The sequence below is a fragment of the Pleurodeles waltl genome, chromosome 1_2, assembly GCF_031143425.1.
Source record: "Pleurodeles waltl isolate 20211129_DDA chromosome 1_2, aPleWal1.hap1.20221129, whole genome shotgun sequence".
Classification (NCBI taxonomy): Eukaryota; Metazoa; Chordata; class Amphibia; order Caudata; family Salamandridae; genus Pleurodeles; species Pleurodeles waltl.
The window spans coordinates 100,204,324-100,231,629 of record NC_090437.1 but is presented as its reverse complement, the minus strand read 5'-3'; the positions used below and the strand labels follow the sequence as shown (position 1 = coordinate 100,231,629).

General features: G+C 48.0%; 1 protein-coding gene across 1 annotated transcript in view; it reads left to right on the top strand.

The window, feature by feature from the left end:
- Positions 1 to 27,306, top strand: part of GAK (cyclin G associated kinase) — a 1,188,967-nt gene that overhangs the window by 1,007,281 nt on the left and 154,380 nt on the right. Inside the window, exon 25 of the mRNA XM_069236701.1 lies at positions 1,070 to 1,333. Coding sequence (XP_069092802.1) covers positions 1,070 to 1,333 — 264 coding nt within the window. The remainder of the gene's footprint in view (positions 1 to 1,069; positions 1,334 to 27,306) is intronic.

The following is a 27,306-nucleotide window of genomic DNA, read 5'->3' as shown; positions in this document are numbered from 1 at the left end:
AAGGCCACCCCCCGAAGGGGGCATAAAGGGCTGGCACCATAACGGCTGCTTGGACCCAAAAGGACCGGTTAAACTGGTTTGGGGGGATCATGCATAGTTGGTAAATGAATAAAAGCGGCCAAATTATATGCCACAAAAAGAATGGTGATTGTTGGCTGTTTTTAAATGTGTGTATGGGAAAATCATGGGCTCATTAAGAAGGTACGGGAGTTCACAAGAGCAGGAGTTATAGATCTTCAATATCATTCTGACAGAGGTTACAAATCGCTGAGGACCCGTGCCATGTAGCTCATAATACATTAAGCGGTAGCAGCCCCTGCTGTAACTGTAACAGTAAATGGAGGGCTTTTATCCTTTGAAGTGTTACATAAACATTAAGCTACAGCTCATCAAGCAGTGGAGACTTTGTATAAGGAACAGATTGAAAGATGCCTTGAATGTTTGTTGTGTCCTACAATATTCACTTCTGTGTTATTTGAGTCAATATTTGACGCTAACTGTACATAATTCTATTTTTGAAAATGACCAAGATGATCTTTCACATGTTTTTCACCTCTAGCGCCTTCTTGTCTTCTCTTTGAGTAGGTTATCACTAACAGTATAGGGAGGTGCCTTCAACCTACTTACCCTGAGATGGTCTGCATTATATCAAGTAATTAGGCATTATACTTGCCTCCAGCACACCCTTATCAAAGGACACTTTTTCACACTAATCAGTCACCTTTTTTCCAGTAAATTCTTCACTCTCAAAATTATACTTCCACCTTTTACTTTTCTACAAGTTGCTCTTTAACATGCCTCACCACGAAATGCCACTTTCTAATTCATTAGGGTTAGTCTATGGCATTTCATCTGATACTACAGCTCTCAGGGGAGGACAGTGAGACCCCGACACAATGTAATTTACAATAGCTAGGTTAAAAATGTTTTTCTGACATCACAGCATGCTTATTATTTTATCCAGGGGTTCATGTCCTAACTATCCTATAGGTAGCAAAAGCATACTAGTTAAAGATATGGATAATCCTTTCTCAGCAACTTGGCTAACACAATATTTGTAATATTCTAGGTGCTGGCACTACACCTCGACTCCCACCTCCTGGCGTCAGAGAGAAATCTGCACCTTCTCAAAAAGTTGAGAAAACGTGGCAAGCTAGCGCACAACCTCATACAGGACAGCCGTGGAATTCACAGTCAAAATCAACACCACCAAAAATACCACCACCTAAACCACCACCACCTAAAGCTGCAACTCAGGGAAAAGCCAATTACAATGTCAACTTCAGTGTAATTGGTGGGCGTGAAGAGAGGGGCATCCGAACGCCAAGTTTTGGCAAGTTGTGAAGCCTTTTCCAAATGCTAAAATCAAGTAAACTGTAGTAGAATGGAATGTTGGTGCAGCAAAAAAGTCATTAGTTCTGTCTCACAGATGATGTATATTTGTGTATTAGTTGGTTATCATTTTATCTTGCTAGTTGTCACGTTTGCAATGTTGATGTAATTATGTACAGTATTCAACAATTAAGACAGTGTATTATAAGTGCCAGTTCAAATGCACATTCAAGTGGATAAACTGTTTGTATACAGCCTTGTTAGATACAATGGTATGCAATTTTGCCTATTTAGGGTAGTTTGCGCTTAGGCCTCCATACCTTTTTGTCTGCATAAGCTGTCCGCGCCAAATTTGTGTCCTTTTTTCCAGGATCCTGGGTATTTTTAAGGTGCATGGGGTTTGTGAATTCCCCTGGAGGTAACTTAGAAAATAGGGAAAATATAGCTACATTTTGAGTTTTTTGTGAAAAAATAGGGGGAAAGAGCTTTAGATAAGTGTCTGTGTTTTTCACTAAAAATGGCAATCACAAACAGTTTGCTGTACTAAAGTCACCATCTTCCCAGCTGAATCAAAAAACCTAATTTTGTACCACAGTTAAGCATTTTTCTAAGAAGTAGCCTATTTTTCCTATTTTTGTACTTTCAACCTTCTTCCAGTTTGTGGTGGAAATCAGTGTAAAACCTATGGATGATTAAAAAAAGCTGTACCTTTCTGAAAACTAGACACAATTCCAAATTCAGCAAGGGGGCATATGTGTAGATCCCTCATGGTTTTCCCCAGGAAAATAACTGTTGAAATAAAGAAATATTAAAAATGAGTTGGAAAAAAAGGGCATTTATCAAATTTTTTATCTGTAACTTTTTGTCACGATGGCCGATTGACCATTACCTCCACTAGACACTTCTGGTTGTGGGGATATTTAGGGTTTGTAAGTTCTCCAAGAACGCAAGGTACTCAGAGCAAACAACTGAGCTGCGCGGTACAATGGTTTTTAATTCAGTACTAAGTATAGACCAATTCTTATAGCAAAATAGGCAGAATGAAAAATGGGTATCAAGGAAACTAATGCATTTCTGACATGGGCACAAGATTTAGAGTTTAGAAGCAGTGGTTATTTCTACATCTCTGAAATTCTGTATGATTTGGATGATATTTTTCAAATTGTCATCTTTCTTATACACTGGCTTACATTTGAAAGGCACAAATGCAGCGAAATCTAATTGGTAATAACTAACGTTCTATTATTCTATGCTCTCACAAGTCTCTCGATACAAATGGTAACTCACTTGTGTATGTAAGACTGGTATCGCAACAGGAAACTGCTCAAAACTCAACATGGACGCTTTGTATTTTTCCACTGAAAACTGACCCCTTTTTCCGATGTCAGTAGCTATAGATTTTGGACCATAGCTCAGCCCGCACCTAGGTAAACGTAGCCAACCTGTACATTTTTTTAAACTAGACACCTGGGGGGTATCCAGGGTGGGCTGACTTGAGTGACTCTCACCACGTATTTTTAAACAGAATCCCTTGAAAACATCAAACTTTTAATAAAAAAACAAATGTTCCTCTCTTTTCTGTGATGGAAAATTCTGGGATCTGCGGGGAGCCACAAACTTCCTTCCAACTGCCATTCCTCCAAATCTCTTGATAAAAATGGTATCTCACTTGTAAGGGTAGACCTAGTGCCCGTGACAGGAAACAACCCAAAACGCAACATGGATGCAGCACATTTTTCCAGTGAAAACTGACCCTCGTTTTCCAATGTGGGTAGCTCTAGATTTTTTCTCAGCTGGCACCTAAGGGACCCTAACCAACCTGTAAATTTTTTAAAACTAGACACCTAGTGGTATCCAGGATGGGCTGACTCGCATGACTCTCACCATGTTTCTTTTTTTTACCTAGAAGGCCTTGCAAACTTCAAACTTTGATTTAAAAAAAAAAAACACATTGTTCTCACATTTCTGTGATGGAAAGTTCAGGAATCAGCAGGGAGCCACAAACTTCCTTCCACCCGGCATTTCCCCAAGTCTCCCAGTAAAAGTGGTACCTCACTTGTATGGATAAACCGAGTGCCTGCAGCAGAAAATAGCCCAAAACGCAGCATGGATGCAGCACGTTTTTCCATCGAAAAAATTACCCTCTTTTTCCGATGTGGATAGCTGTAGATTTTGGAACCTAGCTCAACTGCCACCTTGGAACACCTAGCCAACCTGTATATTTCTGAATACTAGATACCTATGGGAATCCAGGATGGTGTGACTTGTGTAGATCCCATTAATGTTTTTCTCCCCACAATGCCCTGCAAACCTCAAACTTTTCCTGAAATCGTGCATTTTCCTTACAGTTCTGTGATGGAAACTTCCAGAATCTGCAGGATTCCACAACATTTCTACCACTCAGCATTTCCCCAGCTGTGCTAATAAAAACACTACCCCAATCTGCTTTATTTTTATAAATTGGTGTTGGATTTTTTTTTTTAGTCATGTCAATTACTTATCGTCCATGTTGGTACTCTGAAATGCTTAACACAGATTCCTCTATTAAAGCCTGGCTGCTTTTTTTCCAGACTACCAGGACTGAGTTAAGGGTTTGTTATTGTGAATCCAAAGGACCATCTTTGGGGTATTGTGAGAGTATTAGATAGTGAAGCCTAACCAGCATCACTGCATAAAACTCCACTTTCCTACAATTAATAGGTATTTTAATAATGCATTAAAAATCATAAGGTCCCAGAATCACCTGGGCCCAAGTTACAACCACAGACGTCTTTGTAGCTCCCGGATTTGACACCATTTCCTAATCCGGAACCGACCTTAACCCGCACCAGTCCTTTCTTTGGTTGCAAAATTACCAAGGCACAGCCTCCATCTTCGGATAAACACCAGCCCTTCCCTTGCTGAAAGCATTGTTTCGATCAGATTCTGAAGCCATTTAAGGTCTCAAAATGTTCCCCAGACAAGGATGATGACGAGGAGCTAGTTAATTTAGTCACAATCATTACACTGATGCTAGCCTATATTTAGATCTACAAAATACCAGTGGCCTAAATGCTTCCCTTGAGACACAGTAGAAAACCTTACCTGGAGAGGGTGCCTTTTTTGAAGTAGTAGCTGCAGAGCAATAGAAGTGTTGGACCTCCAGCTATCTTCTACAGGGACTAAAGATTATTTTCCTGAATGTGCTACCAGATGGGCAATTAAAGCTGTTTGATGCATTTGGAAAAAGTATTTTCCTCCACTCTAGTGGTCATACATGGCCGGTAGAAGGCAGAATTTGGTTTCACCTGGCTGACTGGTGTTCAATTTTGTGAAGCCAGTAGGTGCTGCAGGATATTCAGCACGGTTACCCTCTTCCCTTTACAGCAGTTCCCCCTCAAATTCCACCTATGTTTTAATAGGCCATCATACACCTTTTTTTCCCAGGAAGTTTACTCTTGCATAGAGAGTTCGTAGGAGGTAGGGAAGGGGTTTTTACTGCTGGTACGATTTGCTGCCCAAAAAAAAAAAAAAAAATAAAGGGTTCTGAGCCCAATGTGTTGGGCTCACTGCTGGGTTTCAACTTGACGATTGTAACTCTGCTTGGCCTCTCGCTTCCCGCTGGTCTCCTGCACCCATAAACACGTGTGTGCGCCCTTCAGTAGAACCTCTGCAGTGAGATAGCTTTTGGGACTGCCTTTTGAACGTTCTCTCTAACCCACCCAGAGTTCATAGTAGTGATAGTAGTAGAAGATCAGGAAAGACGAGGCTCAGATCATCTTCTTAGCCCTGGATTGGGCAAGGAGAGTGTGATACTGTGATATACGGAGCCTGAACACTTGCCATGTGGTCTATTTCCCTTTTCGGGAGGACCATCTGTCTGAATATCAGAGAATGGTTCTGCATCCAAATATCCACAACCTACCCCTCCATGCATAGAGAATGAATGGCACCAACTAAGCACGCTTGATCTGCTTGCAGAACTAGGGAATGATATTCTTGTAGCTATACACCCATCTACCAAATCTATACTGGCCATTGGACAAAGTTCGTGCCTGATGTGGGGACCACCAAGTTGGCCCTTCTCGAGCTAAGTTGTCTGATGCTTTGATGTATGTTTTACCTCCGGTCCAGCAGTGGTTGGTACTGTTATATGTTGTTCATCTGCCCTTTTTGCATTTGCCTGACCAACCCGGAGTATAAATCATTATTGTAATGTGTTTAAGTGGGACTTACGTTGGCCCTCATGCTCTTGATGTGCACACTCTTTGAGCCTATGCACATTTTTTTTTCTGAGGTTGTTGATCATTAAAACAGTGTTTATCTTTCAAATTACTTCTGCACTTCCTGCCAGTGAGCTATTGGTGCTGCCAGTGAAGGAAACTCAAGCTTCCTTTCTACCAAAGGGGTTGTCAGCCTGACAAATGGCACAGTCCAGCTCTCTTGATTGATTTTTTTTGCTCTGTCCCTTTCCCCTTGAAGGTGGAAAGGCTTCACCAGTTGGCCCCAAAAAGAGCCTTTTGCTTTTACATCAAGCACACAAAACAGCACCAGGTAGATGGCTTTACTGGTGCTCAGGTAGGGTAGGTGACCAAGTATCAAAATGTGTCCAGGTAATTCATCCTGTTTATAAATGTATGCTATGCTCTATTCTAAAGGAGCCTAAGCCCTTCAGGTTCATTTCACTAGAGCAAAAACTGCTACCATGGCATTGGAGAGAGGAGTTCTGCTAAGTGTATGTTCATATACACCTTCACCAGGCTTTACTGTCTTGATAATCAGATCCGCAGGGAGGTGTATGATGCTCTCTGTAATGCAGGACTTCATTGTACAAGTCAAATGGATACTTATACATGCAGATTACTCACTTCTTGAATCCTTCCAGGCACCGGACTGTAGCCAGGAAGTTTGCAATACGTCTATTGTGCTGGTAGATGGTACCACAATGCTGACATTGACCCAGAAACATCCCCAGACATGACTTTAGAAAGTCGTACCATGTGCTGCCTCTTAGCACCAACACCACTTTCTTTTTTTCTATGCCCTTCAACACAGCAAACACCCACCTAGAAAGGTTTCCACAAAAAAATATGTAAAATAGTAAAACATCTTGTCTGAAGTTGTCAGGCTTCAAAATGTGCCATTCTTGTGACCAGCAGATGTCTTTCTCTGGCTTGCACAATGTCTGTTTGAGGTGCCTGGGCCCCAACATGACTTCAAGGCATGTGCGAAGAGCATGTGCATGCACACTAAGAGCAGGAAACTGAACTGTTCATGGCACAGTTGTGGAATAAGCACCAGAGTAAGAGGCATTGCTCGTGTTCTCTTGACAGGCCCCACTCCAGCTTGCCTTCAACAGGCAAATTACCGAGGTGAGACGCTTCCAGTTACAAAGTTAGGTTCTTCAAGGGAGTGCACATGAGGCACAGTAACAAATCTTTGTCTGCCTGACATGGTTTCCACTCCATCATCAGTCTCTTTGTCGAAAGCTCCATTCACTGACTTCCGCTTTAGCACTGACTTGAGCTTTGGACATGAAGCCATTGATCCACTTCTGATTTTTCCAGCTCCTTCCTCTGACCCTGTCCAGATCTCTGCTTTCTTTTCGGTGATGTTGGCCTTCTTTCAGAGGGACTCCATCCAGACTTCCTCTAGTGCGCTGTAATGTTCTAGGGAGCATACATAACTCTTGAACGGGCACATACCGGAAACTCCTACCCCTCTTATGGTCAACCTCACTGCAGTAGCTCAGATTTCACTTTGACCTTCCACCAAAAGCCTTGCCAGTAACCACACCATTGGGATGTGCATTGTGGCTGTCACTGCAGGCGTCTTTACTCTGACGGGCTTTCTGAAAACATAGGCCAACTTTGTAAAGTCTAAACTCTGAGCATAACAGTTATTGGAGGAGGCTTCTTAGAAGCTTTTGCTTCACGATTAATACTTGGCATGCTTGGGGATCTCATTAGTGCAGATTCTGGTCCTGTTTAGATGCCGACTATAGTCTGTCATGACTTCAATGTTAGCAGTGAGTTGGGCTCTCTTAACCTCCACCTGACTCAGATGCTGATGATTACCGATTTTACAGAAACACACAGACTTCTAACCATAGATTCCTTACCTTAAAATATTCCCCAGGCCTCTGACTGAATAAGGAAAATCTGGAGCCGTACCTCTGTGTGTCAGTAGGTAGCATTGATCAGCTCATCAGTGTTGTCCATGCCATATGTGATTGCGCCGTGCGTATATAGGTGCAACCCCAGTGCACTAACATAGGTTATTTTCTTTTAGCGCCAACAGGACAAACCCAGAGAGAGCTACATCTGTCTGTTTTTGTGGGCTATTTTCCAGTGATTTATTATTATTATTATTATTTTTTTCCCTTAGTTTGCATAGGGATGTCCCTTAGAGAAAAAACAAAAAACCTGTGGGGGTTAAACCCTTTGTTCCTGTCATAGACAGATGTCTGTAACAGACCTCCAGTTTGTTTGCCTCTAGTGCCTGGAGCCAGGACAACGCTCCAAGGCCTGTCCTGACTGTTGTGCCATGAATCCAAATGCCTTTCATTGGAGTACCGTGAAGCTTCTAGTCACCCAATACCAATAGGTTACATGGAAGGTCCTGGGCCTGTTCGCAGAGTTGTTCACAATGCTAGTCATCACAATTCGTCGTCGAGTAAATTGCACAAGAACACTAAAACATTTTAAGTAGAAGCACTCTTAAGCACTATTGGCCAAATCTTTGGATGAGATTTTTGGCACCACGCCACTGATCTAGGCCCCACTCCCTCGCATCAGATGCGAAGCCAGTCTTTCGATCTCCTCTAAGCCTTCCAGAATTTCCAGCAGCTGGAGCAACTTTCACCCAATTAAATGTTTTATCATGTCATGCACCTCATATTTGGCGAGCAGACCCCTCTGCAGTGCCTTCAGGCCTCAGAGGTTTGGCAGATGTCTCCAGTGGATTCCCACTAATGGGTCTGCCCTTTTCACCAGTCGGGCCTCTTGAATCTTCTCCTGGAGCAGGAGCGGCTCCAGTCGCGAGACTCTGACCTTTCCCAGGGCCTGTTCTAGTGATTTTCCTTCCCAAGTTTTTTTTTTTTTATATGCCCTGTAAGAGAGTATGATTGGGAGTGATATGATGGTCCCAAAGATAACGGGTACTTGGAATTGGCAGATGCCTGTAGTTGAAACATCTCCCCTGACACTGGCTTAGTCTCTCCTAGTGTGGCTACAGAGGAAGGGGCTTCATTTGCCATGGTGGTGAGGAGGGTAGTTGTGGTCCTGGGCTTTCCGCTGACCTAGGTGGCAGTCGGGACAAACGTCTTGAAGGAGGTGTTTCAGCTCGGTTTCGCCCCCACAGAACCTCTCCTCTCTTTAAAAGAAGTCCTGATGGATGTCCTACTCCACACCACCTGAAATGGAGACCAAGGGGCTGATATCTTCAGAAAGAGGATGTTCTTTTCTGCTAGCCTTACACTGTTCTCCATGATCACCATGTGCTGGTATTCCCACACAGTTTGGGATTCGGTTGTGGAATTGCTGCCTATGGTCTTGGAGAATCTCGAGCTATCATGACCCAGGGTATTGCCGATGGCAGAGACGCAGCAAAGTTCGCCATACACTGCAAAGTGGCTAACACCAACTCGCTAGGCAGAGTGATTGCATCATCAGCGGCACTCCAACATCACACCTGGCTGAGATCTGCTGTTTTTTTGGGTGGTGTTCAAGCATTCCTTATGGACATGCTCTTTGATGCCACCCACCGCTTTGGCAACAAGACAGATTAAAAACTTTAAGGACAGCACGTCCAATGCCCGGTCCTTGATCCCTCCACAGCCCCACACCAGACATGTTCTGCTTTTGCCTGTTCTGTGGCTATGGTAGAGGATACCAACCATATTCATTACCTCCCAGTTCAAGTCACCTATTGTGACTCGTTTTCTAAAAGGACTCCAATATGTTTCTTCAAAAACCTTTCATTATTCCCCAACGGGACGTGAACTTAATTTTGACATTTTTGCTGTACCATCCCTTTGAGCCTATGAATGGCTGCGCTATGCGTCTCTTGACAAACAAAACAGCCTCTCTGATGGCCATTACATCTGTTAGACTTCTAGCTGCAGATTCTTAACCTTTGAATTCCCTGACGTCGGCTTCAAATCCAGAATTTTTCTACTGCGCAGTACCCTGCGTGCGCTATCGGGTGGTGTCATTCAGATCTGCGTGCATTGGCCGGCTCCGCGTGGCGTCATCAGCATTGTTGGGGCCATCTGTGACATGGTCTTCTATAATAGGCACCACCCTGCAGCGTGTTCGTCAGTTCTTTCCCTTCCGTGCACTACCCTTTTTCCGACGGTTTTGTCGAATCTTTTCAATTGTATGAACAATGTCTTGCAGAAAGACAGGATTCAAACCATGTGGTGCATGGTATCACACCATTTCAGTTACAGATCCGCACCAGTTATGTCTCTGGTGTCTTGAAAAGGACCAGGATTCGAAGTTGTGTTCCGACTGTCAGGCAATGGCTCCGAAGGCCTTGAGAAAGAGATCTCTCAAGCTTCTAGCGGCCTGGCAGCCGTCTTTGGTTAGCGCGACTCCGAAGAAGTCACGGTCCTGCTCTAGGAGGAGGTCGGAGCACCGCTCCAGGAGCCCCAAGTCATCTTCCTTATATTCGAGGTCTTTCGGGCATTCAGGTAAGAGGTGTGGCGAAGCTGAAGGCTGCTTGGACTTCTTCTTGTGCCTATCAGCCGACGAGGCGTCCAGTTGACGTTCCAAGCGTGGAGCTGTCGCCAGGGCTGACTCCACGTCTTCCCCCTTTTCCGGTAACAAAAGCTACCCCCGCTCAAATTAAAGAATTTTACGAGGCTATGCGGCTTGTTTTTTGAGTGGGCTGCACCCTCGGGTGGGTCTTTGGGCCCCGTGGGATTAGCAGGGGCCCCATCGAAATTCAGCGTTCACACAGTTGACTTCCTCTGGCGCCGGGCCGAACGTTGACGCTCCCTCCACCACCAGCGCCCACAGGTGGTGGTAGCCCCATCCTCATTCCAGATGATCCAGAGCCGTAACAATGTCGTACGACGCCGATTCAGACTTCAGTGCCGATTAGGCCAGGATCAGTGCCTGAGGGTTATTCAGAACAGCCAGGCACAAGAGAGGAGGGGTCTGAGGACCATTTAGAATATGGATTGGAGCACGGACCGGACTGGTTTGAGGATCTAGGGGAAGCCAGTGGACTGGATACTTCTCCAGATGCTGGCATGCTGTCTCCTCCCGCTGTGGCTACGGAGGAGGGTGCATTTTATGCCATGGTGGTGCGTAGGGCGACTGAGGTCTTAGACCTAGATTTGCCTACTGTGCCAGTCAGGACTAATCTCCAGACTGAGGTGCTTCAACTGGGGGGGGTTACTACATTGAAGCCGATGTAAACCTTCAATGAGGCCCTCACAGATGTCCTTCTGGGAACATGGTCCAAACCCAGCACAGGGGCTCCTGTGAATAGGACAGTTGGCCGCCGCTATAGACCTACTCCAAATGACCCTAGTTTCCTCATGCAACACCCCACCCCGGAGAGCTTGGTGGTCCAAGCTTCCACTTCCTGTGGTGCCTTCCCTTCCGCCCCTCCGGATAGGGAATCCAAGAGGCAGGATCAACTTGGAAAGAAGTTGTTTTCTTCCTCCAGCCTGGCATTGAGGTCAGTAAACACCTCTTGCATATTGGGCCGTTTTTCCTATACTTTATGGGATATGGTGACACAGGTGATGCCCCAGGTCCAAGAGGGCATACAGGCCACTTAAACCCAGGCTGGAGAAGCCTCAGAAGGGGCGCTGACTACGCCAGCCAGAAGTTAGCCACCGTCCTCTGGCTTTTCACCATCCCGTGCAAGGGCGAGGTCGTGGTACCGTCAGACCCAGAGGTTCTAGCCAGAGGTCGGCCACCACACAGCCCCCCTCTTCCGCAGCGCCCAAGCCCTCCTAGTATGGTTCTGCAAGACCATGTCCGTACTGTTGGAGGGAGGATTCACTTTCAGCTCCCTCACTGGCAGTCCATCAATCGCACAAATGGGCCTTGCAGATCATACTGAAGAGCTATTCCCTCCTTTCCAGTTTTTCCCTCCCTCTATCTCTTAGGTAAAAGAACTGCTGATGGGGATCATTTGGTTTTGCTCCACGAGGAAGTTACGGCTCTCTTGGCCAAGGGGGCCATAGAAAGGGTCCCAATGTCAGAAGTAGGCAGTGATTGTTATTTCCGCTGCTTTCTGATTCCCAAAAAAGAACAAGGGCCTTTGCTCTCCTGGATTTAAGGGACGTCAATCTCTTCCTCAAAAATGAAAAATTCAAGATGCTCACTCTTGCTCAGGTCTTGTCTGCCCTAGACCAAGGAGACTGGATGGTAGGTGTAGGAAGTTGGCTCTGTATATACTATCTCAAAGTGAGAGATAGTGTGCACAGAGTCCAAGGGTTCCCCTTTGAGGTTGATAGTGGCAAAATTAGATAGTACTAATGCTCTATATTGTGGTACTGTGTTCAAGCAGTTAGGCTTATCAGAGGGTAGTGTTAAGCATTTATTGTACACACACGCAGGTAATAAGTGAGAACACACACTCAAAGACTTAACTCCAGGCCAATAGGTTTTTATATAGAAAAATATTATTTTCTTAATTTATTTTATAACCACAAGATTCAGAATTTAGGTAAGTACACAAATTGTAAGGTACTTCACACAGGTTTCACACAACTTTGATTTAAAACAGTAGTACTCACAGTTTTGGCAAAAAATGTCAATAAGCTATTTTCAAAGTGGACACAGTGCAAAAATCAACAGTGCCTGAGGCAGGTAAGTATTGGTTAGTTTTTCAGGTAAGTAAAGCACTTACAAGTTCAGTCTCATGGACATAGGCAGCCCACCGTTCGGGGTTCAAGGCAACCCCAAAGCCACTGTACCAGTAACACAGGGCCGGTCAGGTGCAGAGATCAAAGGACCGGTCTCTGCACCTGACCCAAATAACAGGCACCCATGGAGAACAAGGGTGCTCCGGTTCCAGTCCGCTAGCAGGTAAGTACCTGCGTCCTCAGGGAGCAGACTGGGGGGGGGTGTGTGGTTTGTAGAGCACTGTTGGGGGGGGGGGGGGACACAGGCACACAAAACACATCCTCAGCGGCACAGGGACGGCCGGGTGCAGTGTGCAAAGTAGGTGTCGGGTTTCTCGCTGAACACAATGGAGGAACCGGGGGGAAGGGTCACTCTGGCGATGCAGGCCGGGCACAGGGGGCTTCTCGGGCCAGCCACCGACTAGGCTAGGATGAGGGCTGCCTGCTGGTCACTCGTGCACTAATAGGTGGTTCCTCTCGGTCCTGGGGCTGCAGGTGCAGTGCTTGGTCCAGGCATCGGGTTCCTTTGTTACCAGGCAGTCGCAGTCAGGGGGAGCCTCTGGATCCTCTCTGAAGGCGTCGTTGTGGGGGTGCAGGGAGGTCGGGTCAGGTTGTCCACGTCGTTGGAGTCACCTAGGAGTCCTTTCTGTGCTGTTGGTTGTCCTAAACTCGAGCCAGGGGCAGTGTGTGAAGGCTCACGTTTCTGTCGGGAAGTTGGAGTCTCTTTAAAGTTGCTTTCTTTGCTCTTGTTTCTGGACAGAGCAGGTCAGTCCTCTGAGGTCTCAGAGGTTGCTGGTCCCGCTGGATGCGTCGCTGTGTAGGTTCTTTGAGTCTGGAGACAGGCCGGTAGGGCTGGGGCCAAGTCAGTTGTTGTCTCCGTCATCTCTGCGGGGCTTTCAGGTCAGCAGTCCTTCTTTCTTCAAGTTGCAGGAATCTGATATCCTTGGTTCAGGGTCGCCCCTATATAATCAATTTAGGGGTGTGTTTAGGTCTGGGGGGCAGTAACCAATGGCTACTGCCCTGGAAGGTGGCTACACCCTCTTCGTGCCTCCTCCCTGAGGGGAGGGGGGCACTTCCCTATTCCTTTTGGGGGAATCCTCCAAAACCAAGATGAAGGATTTCTTAAGGCAGGGGTCACCTCAGCTCAGGACACCTTATGGGGCTGTCCTGACTGGTGGGTGACGACTCCTTGTTTTTCTCATGATCTCATCCAGACTTGCCGCCATAAGTGGGGGCTGTATCCTGAGGGACGGGCATCTCCACTAGTTGGGATGCCCTGGGGTGCTATAACAACAGGCATGAGCCTTTGAGGCTCACCACCAGGTGTTAGTTCCTGCAGGGGGAGGTGAGAAGCACCTCCACCCAGTGCAGGCTTTGTTCCTGGCCACAGAGTGACAAAGGCACTCACCCCATGTGGCCAGAAACCCGTCTGGTTGTGGCAGGCTGGCAGTAACTGGTCAGCCTAGCACTGGTGTTTGGACTGGTATACAGGGGGCATCTCTAAGATGCCCTGTGTGTGCATTTTTCAATAAATCCCACACTGGCATCAGTGTGGATTTATTGTGCTGAGTGGTTTGATACCAAACTTGCCAGATTTCAGTGTAGCCATTATGGAACTGTGGAGTTAGTTTGACAACAGAACATATACTCTTTATGGCTACCCTGCACTTACGGTGTCTAGGATTTGGCTTAGACACTGTAGGGGCATAGTGCTCATGTAACTATGCCCTCACCTGTGGTATAGTGCACCCTGCCATAGGGCTATAAGGCCTGCTAGAGGGGTGACTAACCTATGCCACAGGCAGTGGGTTGAGGGCATGGCACTCTGAGGACTGCCATGTTGACTTAGTCATTTTCGCCACACCAGCACACACAAGCTGTGAGACAGTGTGCATGTGCTGAGTGAGGTGTCCCCGGGGTGACATAATACATGCTACAGCCCTTAGAGACCTTCCTTTGCCACAGGGCCCTTGGTACCAGGGGTACCATTTACAAGGGACTTATCTGTGTGCCAGGGCTTTGCCAATTGTGGGAACAAATGTACAGTTTCGGGAAAGAACACTGGTGCTGGGGCCTGGTTAGCAGGATCCCAGCACACTTTAAATCATAACTGGCATCAACACAAGGCAAAAAGTTAGTTGGTAACCATGCCATTGAAGGCATTTCCCCACAGTAGCGCTGGATTTGCAGGATGCGTATTTTCACATCCCCGTCCTTCCTGCCCACAGGCGTTACTTTCGGTTCAAGGTGGGGCACAAACTTTTTCAGTTCACTGTGCTCCCTTTCGGTCTCACCAGTGCCCCTCGAGTGTTCACGAAAGTGATGGCGGTGGTGGCAGCTCATCTGCGCAGGTTAAGGATTTCAGTCTTCCCCTACCTGGACGATTGGCTGTTGAAGGCTCCCACACCCAAGGCTCTCGTCACCCACCTCCAGACAACAGCGAACCTCTTGCGCTCGCTGGGGTTCACCATAAACGTGCCAAAGTTACACCTGACTCCCTCTTGAAAGCTCGCTTTCATCAAAGCTGTTCTGGACACAGGCATTATCTGGCCTCTATCCTGGATTTAGGTGAGACACTCTGAGGATGAGACTCATGGCTTCCTGCATCCTATTGGTCAAGCATGCCTGATAGCATATGAGGGCTCTGCAGTGGGACCTAAAGTTCCAATGGGCACAGCATCGGGGAAATCTTACCGACATGGTTCAGATCTTGGAGGGAACTGCAAAGAATCTGCAGTGGTGGTTAGTGAACTGCGATTTGGTCAAGGGCAGACTCCTCTCCCTTCCCCAGCCAGATCTCACAGTGGTGACAGATGCATCACTTCTGGGATGGGACGGCCATCTGGGAGAGTTGGAGATCAGGGGCCTCTGGTCTCTGGCAGAATCCGGACTCCATATCAACTTGTTGGAGCTTTGAGCAATCCGACTAGCATTAAAGGCATTTCTTGCTCTTGTGAAAGGGAAGGTAGTGCAGGTTTTTACGGACAACAATACCGCAATGTGGTACTACAACAAGCATGGCGGTGTGGGCTCGTGGACCCTTTGTCAAGGGGCTCTACGTCTCTGGACCTGCCTGGAACATCAGGGCATAATCCTGGTTGTTCAACACCTGGCAGGTTCTCTGAACGCCAGAGCAGACAAACTCAGCCGGCGATGCTTAGCAGATCACAAATGGTGTCTCCATTCGGAGGTGGCGCAAGAACTCTTTCAGCAGTGGGGAGAGCCTTGGTTAGATCTGAAGAGAATGTGCAATGTCAGCAGTATTGCATTTTGGAGTTAGAAGGCAGCCATCCTTAGGCAACGCTTTTCGTCATGAGTCGAGCTCAGGCCTCTTGTACGCTTTTCCACCCATACCACTTCTGCCCAGAGTTATCAAGAACGACCAGGCCAAAGTAATCCTAGTGACTCCGGATTGGGCACGAAGAGTCTGGTATCCATGGCTTCTCAAATTGAGCATCATTCCTTCAATCAGGTTGCCTCTTCGGGAGGATCTTCTGTTGCAGCAGCAGGGGAAGGTTCTCCACCCGAACCTGTCAACTCTGCGGCTTCATGCGTGGAGATTGAGCAGCAACAGTTGATGGTTTATGACCTCCTTCCCGAGGTCTGTGATGTCATTCTGGCAGCCAGGCATCCCTCCACTAAGTCGATTTACGCCTGCCGTTGGAAAAGTTTTGTATCATATTGTACAGAGAGGTCAATTGATCCTCCTTCTCTTTCTATTATCCTCCTGTTCATTCTGTCACTCGCCCAACAGGGTTCCTCCTTAGGGACTCTAAAGGGCTATCGTTATGCCTTATTGGCTTTCCTTCGCTTGCCTGATAAACAGTCTTTGTGTAAGTGTCCTATTGTACAGAGATTCTTAAAAGGGCTTGTACATATGTTTCCACCTACGCCTCTTGTTATGCCCCAGTGGGACCTCAATCTAGTGCTTACTTTTCTAATGTGTGCTCCTTTTGAGCCTTTATACAATTGTCCTCTCCGGCTGCTCACTATCAAAACAGCCTTCTTAGTGGCTATCACATCTGCCTGGAGAGTGAGTGAGATGCAGGCTTTATCATCGAAACCGCCATATCTTGCGAAATATCCTGATAAGGTAGTCTTCAGAACTCGTTCCTCTTTCCTCCCCAAGGTGGTGACCCCTTTCCATATGGGTCAAAATATCACCCTGCCCACCTTCTTTGCTCCACTGCATCTCTCTAAAGAAGAGCAGCGTCTCCATCGGCTGGACCCAAAAAGAGCATTATCGTTCTACCTTGACCGCACAAAAGAGTTCCGGGTGGACAACCAACTCTTTGTGGGGTACTTTGGTGCAAAAAAGGGGCAGGCAGTCCAGAAACTAACCATTTTGTGCTGGGTCGTTCTCTGCATTAAAATTTGCTACGCTTTGGCTAAGAAGCAGCCTCTTGAGGGCTTGAGATCTCACTCTACCAGGGGGGAAAGCTGCTACCACGACGTTAGCTTGAGGCGTGCCGGTACTAGACATCTGCCAGGCTGCAACGAGGGCTTCCTTGCACACGATTGCAAGACACTACTGCCCAGATAGCCAGGTTAGAAGAGAGGGGCATTTTGCCAGAGTTACTTGTGTGAAGTATAGCTTCGTAACCCACCACCAGGACTTATAGCTTGGGTATCTATCCTAAGGTAAGGAATCTGCAGCTAGAAGTCTCTATCAGATGAACAAGTTACTTTCCTTCGGTAATGAATTATCTGGTAGAGACTCTATCTAGCTGCAGATTCCTTACACCCACCCAAGCCTCCCTGCTCCGCACATATATATATTATGTTGTTCAGGTTTTTACCCTTTCTCCAGGACATGTCTTTTTGTTCAGACAATCAGAAGAAGAAGAAAACAAAATTATAAAAGTTGGTTCTTCCATGACTCTGCGCTTCTGGCGTGGGAAGTTGTGGAAAAGACCTGACGTACACGTGCTGGGGTGGTGCCTATATAGAAGACCATGACGTCACAGACATCTCCGACGACGCCACGCATAGCTGGAAGGCGCACACAGATCCGAACGGCGCCACCCGACGGCACGCACAGGGTAATGCTCAGTAGAAAAATTCCGGATTCGAAGCAGACGCCAGGGAATTCTAAGGTAAGGAATCTGCAGCTAGATAGTCTCTACCAGATAATTCATTGACAAAGGTAAGTAACTTGTTCATCAGCCAGGATGGATAGAGAGCAGCAAGCACTCTTAGTGCACTATTCATACACCAACGTTTTTGCAGACATACTGGTTCTGAGAACACTTGCCTTGTTCCTATATTGAAAAATATATTTTCTTAGTTTATTTCAAGAACCACAGGTTCAAGATTTACATCAAAGACTTTAAATGTAAGGTACTTCACTTAGATCTTTAGGAACTTTGAATGAAAACAATATCATGTACAGTCTCTGTAAAAACGGCAAATAGCTATTTTCAAAGTGGACACAGTGCAAAAATCAACAGTTCCTGGGGGAGGTAAGTAAAGGTTAGATTAGGAGGTAAGTAAAACACTTACAAGTCTCAGTCCTGGGGCATAGGCAGCCCACCGTTGGGGGTTCAGGGCAACCCCAAAGTTACCACACTAGCAGCTCTGGGCCGGTCAGGTGCAGAGGTCAAAGAGGTGCCCAAAACACATAGGCGCCTATGGAGAACAGGGGTGCTCTGGTTCCAGTCTGCCAGCAGGTAAGTACCTGCCCCCTCGGGGGGCAGGCCAGGGGGGTTTTGTAAAGCAATTGGGGGTGGGGGGGACACAAGTAGGCACACAAAACACACCCTCAGCGGCACAGGGGCGGACGGGTGCAGTGTGCAAAGCAGGCGTTGGGTTTCACATAGGAATCAATGGAGGGACCCTGGGGTCACTCTAGCGGTGCAGGCAGGCACAGGGGGGGCTTCTCGGGACGGTCCCCACCTGCACAAGGCAGAGGGTCACCTGGGGGGGGTCACTCCTGCGTTGAAGTTCGGTTCCTTCAGGTCCTGGGGGCTGCAGGTGCAGTGTTGGTTCCAGGCGTCAGGGTCCCTTGTTACAGGTAGTTGCGGTCAGGGGGGAGCCTCTGGATTCTCTCTGCAGGCGTCACTGTGGGGACTCAGGGGGGTCGTCTCTGGTTACTCACGGGCTCGCAGTCGCCGGGGAGTCCTCCCTGAGGTGTTGGTTTTCTGCAGGTCGAGCCGGGGACGTCGGGTGCAGAGTGTAGAGTCTCACGCTTCCGGCGGGAAACATGAAGTCCTTGGAAGTTGCTTCTTTGTTGCAAAGAAGTTGCAGATTTTAAACAGGGCCGCTATTCATGGGAGTTTCTTGGCCCTTTAGTCCAGGGCAGTCCTCTGAGGCTTCAGAGGTCGCTGGTCCCTGTCGATGCGTCGCTGGTGCAGGTTTTCGAAGTTGGAGACAGGCCGGTAGGGCTGGGGCCAAAGCAGTTGTCGTCTTCCTCCTTCTCTGCGGCTTGTAGGTCAGCAGTCCTTCTTGTTTCTTCAGGTTGCAGGAATCTGATTTCCTGGGATCTGGGGAGCCCCTAAATACTGAATTTAGGGGGGTGTTTAGGTCTGGGAGGGCAGTAGCCAATGGCTACTGTCCTTGAGGGTGGCTACACCCTCTTTGTGCCTCCTCCCTGTGGGGAGGGGGGCACATCCCTAATCCTATTGGGGTAATCCTCCATCCACAAGATGGAGGATTTCTAAAAGTAAGGGTCACCTCAGCTCAGGACACCTTAGGGGCTGTCCTGACTGGTGGGTGACTCCTCCTTGTTTTTCTCATTATCTCCTCCAGACTTGCCGCCAAAAGTGGGGGCAGGGGCGGGCATCTCTAGTAGCTGGGATGCCCTGGGGCGCTGTAACAAAAGGGGTGAGCCTTTGAGGCTCACGGCCAGGTGTTACAGTTCCTGCAGGGGGAGGTGAGAAGCACCTCCACCCAGTACAGGCTTTGTTCCTGGCCACAGAGTGACAAAGGCACTCTCCACATGTGGCCAGCAACATGTCTGGTGTGTGGCAGGCTGGCTGGAACTGGTCAGCCTACACTAGAAGTCAGGTATGTATTCAGAGGGCATCGCACACTGGCATCAGTGTACATTTATTGTGCTGAGAGGTTTGATACCAAACTTCCCAGTTTTCAGTGTAGCCATTATGGAACTGTGGAGTTCGTGTTTGACAAACTCCCAGACCGTATACTTTTATGGCTACCCTGCACTTACAATGTCTAAGGTTTTGCTTAGACATAGTCGGGGCATAGTGCTCTTGCACATATGCCCTCACCTGTGGTATAGGACACCCTGCCTTAGGGCTGTAAGGCCTGCTAGAGGGGTGACTTACCTATGCCACAAGCAGCGTGAGGTTGGCATGGCACTCTGAGGGGAGTTCCATGTCGACGTAGTCATTTTCTCCACACCAGCACATACAAGCTGTGAAGCAGTGTGCATGTGCTGAGTGAGGGGTCCCTAGGGTGGCATAAGACATGCTGCAGCCCTTAGAGACTTTCCCTGGCATCAGGGCCCTTGGTACCAGGGGTACCAGTTACAAGGGACTTACCTGAGTGCCAGGATTGTGCCAATTGTGGAGACAAAGGTACAGTTTAGAGAAAGAACACTGGTGCTGGGGCCTGGTTAGCAGGGTCCCAGCACACTTTCAAATCATAACTTAGCATCAGCAAAGGCAAAAAGTCAGGGGGTAACCATGCCAAGGAGGCATTTCCTTACAGCACCGATCGAACGATGGTACGCTTTTGCATCGCCTTCTCTTTTTTCACACTCACATACCCAACAAAGAGTTGATCGTCCACCCAGAAATCTTTAGTACGATTGAGGTAGAACACCAACGCTCTTTTTGGGTCCAGACGGTGGAGTGTCTCCTCCTCATGGGAAGGATGTGGGGGTGCGTAGAAAGTAGGCAAAGTGATGGACTGGCCTACATGAAAGGGTTTAACCACCTTAGGAAGGAAGGATACCCTAGTGCGCAACAGAACTTTGTCAGGGTGCACAGACAAGTAGGGAGGCTTTGAGGAAAGGGCCAGTAGCTCACTTACCCTGCGAGCAGAGGTGATAGCGATTAGAAAGACAGTTTTGAAGGAGAGGAGCCGCAAGGGACAATTATGCATTGGCTCAAAGGGGGTACAGATCAAATAAGTAAGTACAAGATTAAGGTCCCACAGAGGCATGATAAATGGAGTTAGGAATCTACTCACAATAGGACATTTAAAGAGTGAGGGCTCATCAGGTAGCCTAAGAAAGGCCGAAATGGCAGATAAATACCATTTAAGGGTGCCTAAATCAGAGCCCTGCTGGGCTAAAGAAAGAATGAACAGAAGAACCTCGGACTCTCTGTAAAATAAAAAAGATAAAAACGGGATCAAACCCTACCAAAGTACAGCTCCAGGAGCTCTTGGCAGAGTTTGCTAGAGACAACCCCTTATGAAGACAACCTTACAGAGGGGGAAGTTAGTGACCAGGAGGGTAATTTCCCCCCTCTTGTCCTAGTTAGGGAGCCCAGGGTTTCTCAAACCCTGACTCCACAAGGGATAGTCAGAGATGCTGCTTCTCCCACAGGGGAGTCCAACAGCTCTGGAAGCACTGAGGGCAGCCTCAATGAAGATGACCTCCTGTTAGCCAGGATGGCCAAAAGATTGGCTTTGGAGAGAGAGCTCCTAGCCATAGAAAGGGAAAGATAAGATAAGAGATGAGTTTAGCTCCCATCAATGGGTGGCAGCAACTTTAATAGGGTCAGAGAAAATACTTACATGCTAAAAAAATCCCCAAAGGGATTGTAACAAAATATGAAGATGGTGATGATATCACCAAATGGTTCACAGCTTTTGAGAGGGCTTGTGCAACTAGAGAAGTAAACAAATCCCACTGGGGTGCTTTCCTTTGGGAAATGTTCACTGGAAAGTCTAGGGATAGACTCCTCACACTCTCTGGAAAAGATGCAGAATCCTATGACCTCATGAAGGTTACCCTGATTGAGGGCTTTGGATTCTCAACTGAGGAGTACAGGATTAGGTTCAGGGGGGCTCAAAAATCCTTGAGCCAGACCTGGGTTGAGTTTGTTGACTTCTCAGTCAAAACACTGGCTGGTTGGATTAATGGCAGTGGTGTAAATGATTATGATGGGCTGTATAATTTGTTTATGAAGGAACACCTTTTAAGTAATTGTTTCAATGATAAACTGCATCAGCATCTGGTAGACCTAGGTCTAATTTCTCCCCAAGAATTTTTGAAAGAAGGCAGACCATTGGGTCAAGACTAGGGTGACCAAGACTTCCACAGGGGCCAAAAGAAAGGGGTCATAAAGACTCCCCAAGGGAAGAGTGTTAAGACATTCAAGGGTAAAAGTAAAGAGTCTTCTACAGGGCCCCAAAAACCTGCTCAGAAGGGAGGGTCCAAAGCCTCTTCACAATCCTCATTTGGGTACAAGGGTAAAAACTTTGATCCCAAAAAGGCCTGGTGTCGTAGCTGTAATCAGCAGGCACCAAACTGGAAACAAAGCCTGTCCTAAGAAAGGTTCGACTTCTACTACTACTCCAGTTAGCACTGGAATAACCAGTCTCCAGGTGGGATCAACAGTGTGCCCAGAGCAAATCAGGGTCCACACTGAAGCTACATTAGTCTCTTTTTTTTTTTTAATATGTTTTTATTAATAGTTCGCTGTTTACTTTTCACAGTTACATTTATGGGAACATATAATCCACGTTATTCGCAACACTTAAAAGGATACTTCACTTTGCATGTGTTCACGGATGTCTCATGTCATGTTTTAACGCACAATTAGGTTTATATCCAATTTCTGTTGCCTGTTAGCTCTAGGGTTCTATATTTGTTTCCTTGAGTGTCTAATTCCTTGTCTCTTTGTTACCCAATTGTTTTACATGCTCATTTAACAGCTTCAACTTGAACTTAACTATGTACACACTTAATGGCTATTTGTGGGTGGTTTTTGTGTTAGGTGGTGAAAGTCGCTCCCTGTGGGGGCTATATCTGGAGGGATAGTCATCTGCTATATGCGTTCTCCTACTGCTCCTTGTGTGCGATTGTACTCAACTCATCTTTGCACCTTGCAGTTTATCATGAGTTGTCATTGTTCTTTACTAGCTATTTCATTGTTATGTTTTCTCACTCTCGCCAGCAGTGTTCCTAGGTTTATCCCTTATCTCCTTACAGTATCTGTTTAGGTTTCCATTTCTGCTGGTGCTGTATTGGGATTTAATGGTTCTTCCCCTGTGTTATTCCAGCCCAACAGTAGTTTTTCCCAACCTGGGGCCACGGGGGTCTGCCGGATACCCTTTGCTTCTTCAGTCTTTAAGACCTACAATTCTGCTCCAGCCCACCTCTTGACGTCATTTTTCCATTCAGCTAATGAGGGGGGGTTAGCAGCTTTCCAACCCCTCATAATTAATCTTTTGTAGAGGGCCAGGGCAAGATCCAGGAAGCGACTCCTAATCTTCCCTAGTTGGATATCTGTCTTTAGGCCCAACAGACAGACATCGGGGGCGAACGGCAGTTCCGTGTCATATAGTCTTGACATGCTCTCTATTACTACCCTCCAGCCCGCTTGTAACCATGCGCATTTCCACATCATGTGGTCAAAGTCTGCCTCGCCCTCACCACATCTGGGACATATCTTAGGGGTTCCCCCATATATTCGGAACAGTCGGTGAGGGGTAAGATAAGTTCTATGCAGGTAGTTATATTGGATATATTGTAGCCGGGTGTTACGCGAGATCTTCCGGGGATAAGCCAGAGCTCTGTTCCAGTCTGCCTCAGACAGTGTATGTCCGATCGTTTTCTCCCACTTCTCTCTGAGTGAGTGCAGGGGATCCAATGCAGCTTCTATCTGGGCTCGATATATTTTCGTGATTAAGTGGGATTCTTCTCCCAAAGTCAGCAGGAGGTGCAACACTCCGTGGGTCCCGGGTTCTGCATTAATCGTATCCCAGTGGCCTTTCAGAGCGTGCACCAGCCTCCTGTACATCAAAAATTGACCCTGAGGCTTCCCTACCAAGTCGCTGAAGCTCTGTAGTTTACCTTCCCTGAGGAGCTCCCCCACCGTCACCACTCCCGCATCCCCCCATGGGCCCAATCCCCGGCCCCCAGCCCCGGTTCCCTTCGGTTCCACGAGCAATACCGAAATCGGTAGTGCCGGGGAGTAGGGTGGACCAGCTCCAGTCCTGCTCGCGCATCTTTTCCAGCACAACTTTGTGGTGTTAGTTATTATGTTGTCTCTAATGGGGGGCAGCTTCTTCTCTATCATACGTGCTATTATTCGGTCTATGTCCATCGAACCGTGGGGGTTAATTAGGTCCAGCTGCCCCTTGCCCACCATCCATCCAGCCACCCACTGCAGTTGAGATGCCAAGTAATATGCCTCAAAGTCAGGAGCCCCTAATCCACCCGCTCGCATCGGTCTGCACATGGTAGTCAATGCTGTACGTCTCCGGCCCTCATCCCATACCAATTTCCGGAGCAGGGTGTTCAGTTCACGGAACCATGCAGGGGGGACCCATACCGGTAGGTTAGCAAAGAAGTAGAGGAGGCGGGGCAGCATCACCATCTTAGACAATGCCACTCTGGCCATTGTTGTTAGTTTGAGCGACCGCCAAAACCCAACTGAGGCGCGTAGGGATAGGAGCGCCCCACCCAAGTTGCTATCTCGAAGGTCGGCCAGCTCATGAAATATTTGGATCCCTAGATATTTGATAGTCCGAGGGGCCCAGTTCATATCTTTCGGACATGTTTCAGGGCGCACGATATTTGGTAGTATGGGGAAGACAAATGTTTTGCTGCGGTTAAGATGAAGTCCCAACAATTCCCCGTAGCTCTCAAGTATCTTTAAAACCCACGGGAGGCCACTGGTTCCGTCTCTCAAATACACCAGAATATCGTCTGCATATAGGGAAATAATATGCTCGCTTGGACCCCAGTTAATTCCTCTCCCGACTCCTTCCTGTCGCATTTGGGCCGCTAGAGGTTCAATTGCCAGGGCAAACAGCAGCGGCGATAGAGGACATCCCTGTCTGGTTCCTCGATACACCGGGTATGTGTCAGATATCGTTCTGCCCGTCTTCACCCTAGCCAATGGGGAGGAGTACAGTAGGTCCACCCACTTCACCCAGTTTTCACCTAGTCCCATCTTTAGCATCACAGCCCTAAGGTAGTCCCACCTGATCGAGTCGAAGGCCTTTTCGAAGTCTACCGCTAATAAAACCCCTGTCAAAGGCTTCTCTGTTGCTGGCATGTGTAAGATGGTAAAGACCCTCCTCAGGTTCAATGAGGTGCTGCGACCAGGGACGAAACCATTCTGGTCTGTATGCACCAGTGTGGTCATTAGGGGGATCAGCCTGTTAGCCATGATCTTACTGAGGATCTTAGAGTCACTATTCAGCATTGATAATGGGCGGAAGTCGGTCACTGGTGCTTCCCTGTTTTTTGTTTTAGGTAGTGGTATCACCAAAGCCTCCCGTAATGTGCCCGGTAGCTCTCCTCGGCGTAATGCCTCCGCGTATACCTCAGCTAGCTGGGGTACTAACAATGTCCTATATTTTTTGTAAAAGTCCATTGGAAGGCCATTGGTACCAGGAGTCTTTCCAGGAGCCAGTTGCGATATAGCCTCACTTATCTCCTCCACTGTTACAGGTCCCCCTAGGCTGTCCCTCCCCACATGGTCTAAGGCTGGGAGAGCGATTAGCTGTAGGGAGTCTCGGAAGGCCTCTACTCCCATGTCATGGGGTTTCCTATACAAGTGCATGTAGTATCCCTTAAAAGCTTCGTTGATTGGGCCTGGACTTCGCCTGCATATTCCCTTTTTGTCTTGTACACTTGTGATGGGCTCTCCCCCTCCGCTTAAGCGTATCAGCCAAGCTAGGAGCCTTCCCGATCTACCCTCCTCTGATTGCACTGATGCCAGGTATTTTTGTGTGTTGTGGCACCTAAGTTGTGCCTCGATCTGGGAATGCTCTCTGCGGGCCCGCTTGTATTCCTCATTCTCCTGGGGTCCAATATCTTGTCTCACTTCCCATTCGTGTATTTTCTTCTCTAAGGAGGTCAATTCCCTTTCAAGTGTGCGTTTCACCCCCGCTGTCTGACCTAGGCAAAATCCTCTCGCTACTACCTTAAGTGTTTCCCATTCTGTGGCTCTGGTTGTGGCGGATTCACTGTTAATTTTGATATGTTCTGCCAAATGACTTTGAAGGGCCTCTCTATACGACTGATCCTCTAACGCAGTGGGGGACAGTCTCCACGATGGGATTGGGGGTCTGTCCTCTATAATACTCAATGTGATCAGCAAGGGGTTATGGTCTGATAGTGTGCGGCCAAGATACTCTGAGTGGGTTACATAACGCGCAAGGCCCGCAGTGCATGTCATTCTGTTAATTCTGGTGTGCAGCCGGTGGAGGCCTGAATAATAAGAATAGTCACTGTCTTTTGGGTGCTGTTCCCGCCAAACATCCACCAGCCCCCAGGAGCCCAGCCATTCACAGAGTTTTTTGGCTGTTCTAGTGGACCCTGCGCCCTGTAGTGGCGGGGTCGATCTGTCCATGTTAATGTCCATTACTGCATTGAAGTCCCCTCCCACTATTAATTCTCCTGTGCTTTGGCGGGTGAGGTGGCTTGATAATTTGGTCAGGAAGGGGACTTGGTCCTGATTGGGAGCATAAATACAACTCATAACAACTGGGATACCGTGTAGCCTCCCCTCTAGCACCACAAATCTGCCCTCTTGATCTATGGCAGTTGAGTCTATTATCAGTGGGACCCCAGCTCTGACCCATATCAATGCTCCCCTCGCATATGCTGAATACTCTGTGGCAACCACCTGTCCCCTCCATCTGCGTCTCAGTTTCTCAACCTCTCCAGCTATCAAGTGGGTCTCTTGTAGCATTGCCACTTGCACCCCTCTTCTCTTCAAGTAGGAGAGGACTCTGTGTCTTTTGGCCGGAGTGCTCATCCCCCTAACATTCCATGTTAAAAGATTATAGTTTGCCATGTTAATAAGTTAATTTTATAATAGCGTCCCTGGCGCCCCCAGAGTACCGCTCCATTCCCACCCATGTTCAAACCTTTACTGCTATCGTATATCGTCACCCACTTAGCCAAGTTAACTAATAACTGTAAAACCCAACTCCCCCACCCCAGGGCGCCTACCAACCTGCAGGCAGCCCAGAAAATCACGCAACAGTGCAACTTATTTAAACATATAGCTACAGTTCTCGCCAGGCTAGCTTAGTCCAGCGAGTTACTGGTTCGGGGGCGGTCAGGTCCGGAGGGGCCTCATATTCTTCTGTTGTGCCGCTACGCCAGGCCAACTTGTGCAATGTTTATCCAAGCTCATCCGCGGACCGCGGCGTCACCTTGGGAGCATGTGTCGAGCAGGTCGAGTCTCCAGCCGAAGACACCATTGTACCGTCTGAATCTTCTCTTGAGTCCTCCGGGGGTGAGGCTCCAGCTCCAACTCGGGTCGCCGCCTCCAGAGCCGCTCTCTTATCTTTTTCCTTTTGCGCTTGTGTTGGCGCCAACTTCGGCGGATCCCGGGTTTTCGCGCCCCTGGAGCTCGGCGAGCTCTGCCCGCAGTCGTGTTCTCACCACTGGGTCGTCCCACTTGGAGCCCTTGTTTCTCGAGCCATTCCCATGCTTCCTCCGGAGTTTGGAGGAAGGTGGTTTTCCCCTCCAGTATCACTCTGTCTGGCCGGATACAGCAATGAATATTGAATCCCTTCGTCCCTAAGGGCCCTTTTGACTGCCAGGAACGAGGTTCGCTTGTTCTGAACATCCAAAGTGTAGTCTGGGTATAGCGTCACCTCCCCATTCGCTATCTTGAACGGGCCCATCTCTCTGGCCTTCTGTATGAGAGTGTCTCTGTCCTTGTAGTGCAGTAATTTGGCAATTACCACACGAGGAGGCCTACCGGGGGCGAGAGGCCTTGACGGTATTCGGTGCGCTCGCTCCAGCGTGTAAAAGGGCGTTAGGCATCCAGGTGCCACCGTTGTACTAAACCACTTCTCCAAGAAGTCCACCATGTTAGTTCGCTCGACTCCCTCTGGAAGGCCCACTACGCGCACGTTGTTCCTTCTATTTCTGCCCTCCGCGTCCTCAGCCCTTCGTTCTAGTCGTGTTACTCTAGCGGTCAGGGAGGTCACCTCAGCTGCTAGATCCTTCTGTTGCG